General features: G+C 35.0%; 1 protein-coding gene across 1 annotated transcript; it reads left to right on the plus strand.

Moving 5' to 3' along the window:
- The first annotated feature begins 332 nt into the window (after nt 1-332).
- Nucleotides 333-4748, plus strand: LOC133179362 (uncharacterized). The gene is made up of 4 exons (XM_061314138.1): nt 333-412; nt 727-892; nt 4374-4519; nt 4614-4748. Exons 1-4 carry the CDS (start codon nt 382-384, stop codon nt 4706-4708), a joined length of 438 nt encoding a protein of 145 aa, XP_061170122.1. The 5' UTR covers nt 333-381; the 3' UTR covers nt 4709-4748.
- The last annotated feature ends 566 nt before the right edge of the window (nt 4749-5314 follow it).

The raw sequence follows: 5314 nt of genomic DNA on the forward strand, positions 1-5314 counted from the left end.
ACAATTAGAATCCAAAACGTAGAAGTGTCGATGTCACGATTTTAATTTAGCTAATCAAAAGAGCCTTTCCAACCAAAATTCACGACAATTAAGGCTTAAAGCATGGGAGCAAGGGACGATAACCAAGCGACGTAGCGGCATTGTGAGGGCACATACAAGTCTATCATAAAAGTAGGAATTTCCAATGATATTGGGGAATTCTAAACTTACTCCAGTGGTTTTGACCTCAAAGTCACGTCAAGATCATATCGAATGTCCCCTGCACCTACTTTACTTGCACATTATATATAATTCTCAGAACAAGGAAATAAATAGTCAGTGAATCTTGATAAGGAACACAGGTGCTGTAGTCTGTTTTTATTGAGGAGGACTTTTTCTAGCATGCTTACCGGTTTACTATTTACTTTACTTGGTGAGTTACTTTTCAATTGAATTCATCAACTAGATATCATTCGTTACCTCTTGCGTGACGGTCTATTATAATATTGATTTTTTGAGCTCCTCTGTATATATTCCGCTAAAGGATTATAAATCCTCAAAGACGTTTTTGTTTTGATCATCATCAGGACTGTGCTTCTGAATTCAGAAATAATTTTTTCTCTTGGCAGGGAAATTTCTAAAAATAAATAAATAAATAAAATTCTGTGTGAGCATAATCGTCCCAGAGGAAAAGAGGAAAGCAAAGAATAAATGGTTAATTATAAAAGTTTAATTTTATAATTTTAGCCTATGTGGCATCAGCAGACCAGTGTATCGGGAAATCTAATGGGGTGTATGAAGTTGGTTGTCGGTCGTACGTCGTTTGTCACAACCAGCGCGGAGTGATACATAATTGTCCGGACCCTCCTGCTACTAACACGGTCTTCAACTCCAGGACAAAAACATGCGACCAGTAAGATATAAATTATATTAAGGAATATGATTAAACTTATCGATAGGAAGTTTTGTTTCTCTCCATACTGGGTGCAGGACAAGAATTCCTCAAGGAAAATGTTATATTATGCCCCCCCCCCCCCCCCTTGCTGTTATATTTCGAGAGGAGACGCTGCATTTAAGAGTGCATTTTTTCTATAAAGGAACTTTGTAGGATTTATAATAGTATAGCACGGATGGTATAATATACATATATACATTGAAATCTGGTCTGACGCATGCTCACATGCTGCAATTAAATACTTAGAGTTTTTACTTCAGTTCACTTTGGTTAAGGACATTACATGTATTTAGATCTATTACTTATGGCTTGTCACAGTAGAAGTGCCCATGAAGAATCTTAAACATATATAGTGTACGAAGGGCCTTCAACAAATAATGCAAAAGGTCATCAAAAAAATAAGAAAAGCACGTAAAGCATTTTACATATTTATCCCCTCGAAATATTCCCTGTTAACCATTAAGCATGTCTTACTTCTCTGTACCCAAGACCGCAACGCCCCAAAATATTCTTCTCTAAGGATACCCCAAGGACACTGATGAATGGCATTCCCTAAGACGGATTCCAAAATGGTATCGTCTTAATTCCTTTGATGGTTTTCAGAGTTTTTAGAATCAGGGGTGTGCAATTACAGAAATTAAGCACTAGCCCACGGGCTAGTGGCAGCAATAAAGTTACTAGCCCCAAGTAAAAAGTTACTAGCCCAAATGTAGGGGGAATAACAATTAGTATTGAAAAAAATAGTTTATTGTTGAAAAAGTCAGGGCTTTAATGTCATTCTTTTTAAAATCAAAGTTTAATTCTCACAAATATATTATGTGTAAAGCACATAACATTTATCTTTCATTTGATTGAGTGATCTTAAATAATTTAATGAGATATCTGCATGTATTTACTATAAACAGAGGAATGGAGGAAATTCGGATTAGAAAAAAATGATCGTTTTTTGAAATTATACGTGTAGTTTTAATTTTTACTAGCCCAAGGGGCTACCTCCGTTCAGAAAACTACTAGCCCGACCCCAAGAAATGGTAGCCCCGGGCGTCGGGCGATGCTAATTGCACATCCCTGTCAGAATAAAAGTATGTCGCAATGAATGAGATCTAGCAAATACGGAAAATGGCTAAGGCCTGTATACGTCTCTTTTTTCAAAATTTCCTTTATACCTCTATGCTTATTTGTAGCAGTTTTCAGGTACATGGAAAATCACACTAAGGACCGGTATTTGGACTTTCCTTACAGTCATTAAACCTGCTTAATTTTCCTCTATAAAATTTTAACATAAAAGCCGTCATTGATGGGTCTTCCTTTGGCTGTAAGAAAATGGACCTCTCGATTATAAAGAAAATCTGTTTGGAGCTTAAACTTCTCTTTGCAATCATAGGAACAGCTTCCTCTCTGCTTCCGCATTTTATTATTCATATTCTTCTGGGATATAAAAAAAATGTACCTGTTTTGTCACCCATTGTCCAAGTTTATATTATCATACCTTGTTTTGTTAAAAAAAAAATCGCACACTCATGATATCTCTTTAAGTTAAGAGATATCTCTTTAAGTTGAGAGATATCTCTGTTTTTAAGATATATCTCTCTAAAATAAGAGATATCTCTGCTATGTTAAGTGATATTTTATTTTCCGAATAAATAGCAAAAGGGCTTGCCTTACTCATGGTATATTAAAAGCAACTTTCGTTTAGGCATCTGTGAGGAAATAATTAAGGCACCCGTCTTACGTATACAGAAATATTTTATTTGAATTCATTTCCTTGTCAGAACTCAATAAACGGTTGTGGTGATGAAATGTTCAGTGTTTTGTTATTGTTTTTCACTATAAGTCTGGCATTTTTAGACATTATGTTGCTCACAGCATTAGATATTTTTTGGTGTCCCTAGATTTTGATCGGTCAGTTTAACTGCGATTTTTAAACTCTCTTTTTCCAATTTTGAATGTCTTAATCCATCTGAACTGAGCATGAAGGACTAGTTGTTTTTTTTTCCAGATATCAAAACCATATCTTCAGATGGGTTCTTTAGCGATATTTGTAATGAGTTCGGGGAACCTTGCAGGTTTTGGTAGAAAATGTCATTTTTCAAACCCAGTTGGTCACTAGAGTGAAAAGGAAAATTCCAAAATCTTATTGCATATCTACAGGACACAAGTCATATATCAAAAGATGACTGGAATATATACTGCATAAGATGTAAGAGGAGTTATAAAAACATGGTTTCTGTAGAAAACGCTGTTTCACCACCCCAAATTGGCCCCAGATTGAAAATGGAAATCCCTAAACATTAGTATATATCTACAGGGCACCACCATGATTTAGCTACTGCATAAAATGAAAGATGATGAGTTCTGGGAATCAAGTTTTGGAGAAAAAACGTCGGTTTTTCGAAATCCAATTGGCCCAAATAATGAAAATGGAAATTCCAAAACTTATTTGCACATCCAAAGACACCTCCAATCATATTCCAAAAGATGATTTGGCCACTGTGTAAAATGTAAGAAACGTTTGAGGAAGAAGATACTGAGATAGACGGACGGACCAGGATAACAACAATATACCAGAATTTTCTTTAGAGAGTACGGATTCAATAAGTTAAAAGTCATATGAAGGTAAAGGTAATACAAATATTTTCACCAAGGTACATCTTTATTTAAAAGTCTTTAGAAAACTTAATAAACCGTTTAGAAAAGCTGTTATAGGTGTTTCTATTATACAAAGTTAATAGTTAATAATTGAAGAAAAAAAAACTGGAGTACTCAAATTTAATAAAATTGCGAGGGTTAATCAATGCCTACTCTTTATGATATTTGCCTTCTTGCTATCCCCGTCCTTCACACTAAATTCTTCCTCAAACTCTAATCAATTCATCTTTTGGAATATAATTGGGGCTGTTCTGTAGATGTGCAAAAAAGGTTTTTGGGTTTTTATTTTAATCCTGGAGGCCTATAAATATAAGGGGTTGAAAATGACGTCTGTCTGCAAAACTTGATTCCCAGAACTCCTTACACTTTATGCAGCAGCAAGATCGTGTTTTTTGATTATGATTGGTGGTGTCTCGTAGATGTGTAAGATGGTTGCGGAATTTTCATTTTGTTCCTGGAGGCCAATATGGGGTCGGAAATCGACTTTTTGTAAAACACAAAACCATATTCTTACATTTTAAATATGTCATAGCTTGAAATATGATTGGTGTTGTCCTGTAGATGTGCAGTAATGTTTCATATTTTTTATTTTCACCCTTTGGGACCGATTAGGGATCGAGAAAAGACGTTTTTCTACAACATCTATGTTAATTATAGAATAACTATCGTGGTTTCTTCGTGTTATACGGATACGGCGGAGGCCTAGCCCGAGGTATAGGGACACACACTACGTATACGAATACACATCTATTACTGTTCAATGACAGTCTAATTTCCCCCTTTTTTAAAGACCATCCAACGTTCCTGCACCTTGTGGAGAGTGGAGAGATTGTACCGGGAAGACAGACAAGAGATACCCTGATCTTTTCAATAATTGTAAATCTTATTACACCTGCCATGGGGGAGTTTACTTTGGTCACAACTTCTGTAGCCCAGGTAAGAAAGAAGAGAAGTTGTACATAGATATAGCATCAGCTCCAGGATTCAAACTTCCATTTATTATCTTCTTTTAAAATGTTTATATTTGAAGGTGTTGTGTTTGACGAATCCATGCAGAACTGTAATTGGCCTCAGAATGTTGCGCCACCTTGCGGTACATGGGGAACTGGACGCAGGCGTAGATAGATAACTGTATTATAACTCCCTAATAAGTATCTGATATCTATGTGTTGTTATCATTATATTATTTAATAATCGGTTATGTGTATGGGCTTAGGCAAATATGTAAATGTATGATACCAGGATTTTCTTTGGCGAGGTAATACTGGGTCTTCATTTTTTAGGCTACGGCAAATTGAAGATTTGCAACCAAATATTTGAAAAGAAACTCTGAAAACATTTTGTCTCCACATAACATAGCATAGTAAGCAGTATTACTTCAGAACATTTTAACTAAATTTCATTTCGTTAACTAGTGTATTCCAAGGAATACGTATATATTTATTATATCGTGGATAAACTCGGAATTTTTTAGCTGAACAACTAAATATATACAGTGTACAGCATCCTTGGGTTGAAAAAATATTTCAATTCTTTGATCCTTATGAACGACTGAACAAACATTCTGGAAACTAAATGAATTCTAATCTTAATTTTCTTTGTCCTAATACATCTAACAGGCTGTGTATATATATGCATTTTTACAAGTATCGTGTGCAGATATTATGAAATTCAAACACTCCACCTCCAACTTATCGTCACAAGAATATACATGTGTAATATTAAAGCTAT

The sequence above is a fragment of the Saccostrea echinata genome, unplaced genomic scaffold, assembly GCF_033153115.1.
Source record: "Saccostrea echinata isolate AGI-Se365-2 ecotype Australia unplaced genomic scaffold, CSIRO_AGI_Sech_v1 ptg000004l, whole genome shotgun sequence".
NCBI classification, from domain to species: domain Eukaryota; kingdom Metazoa; phylum Mollusca; class Bivalvia; order Ostreida; family Ostreidae; genus Saccostrea; species Saccostrea echinata.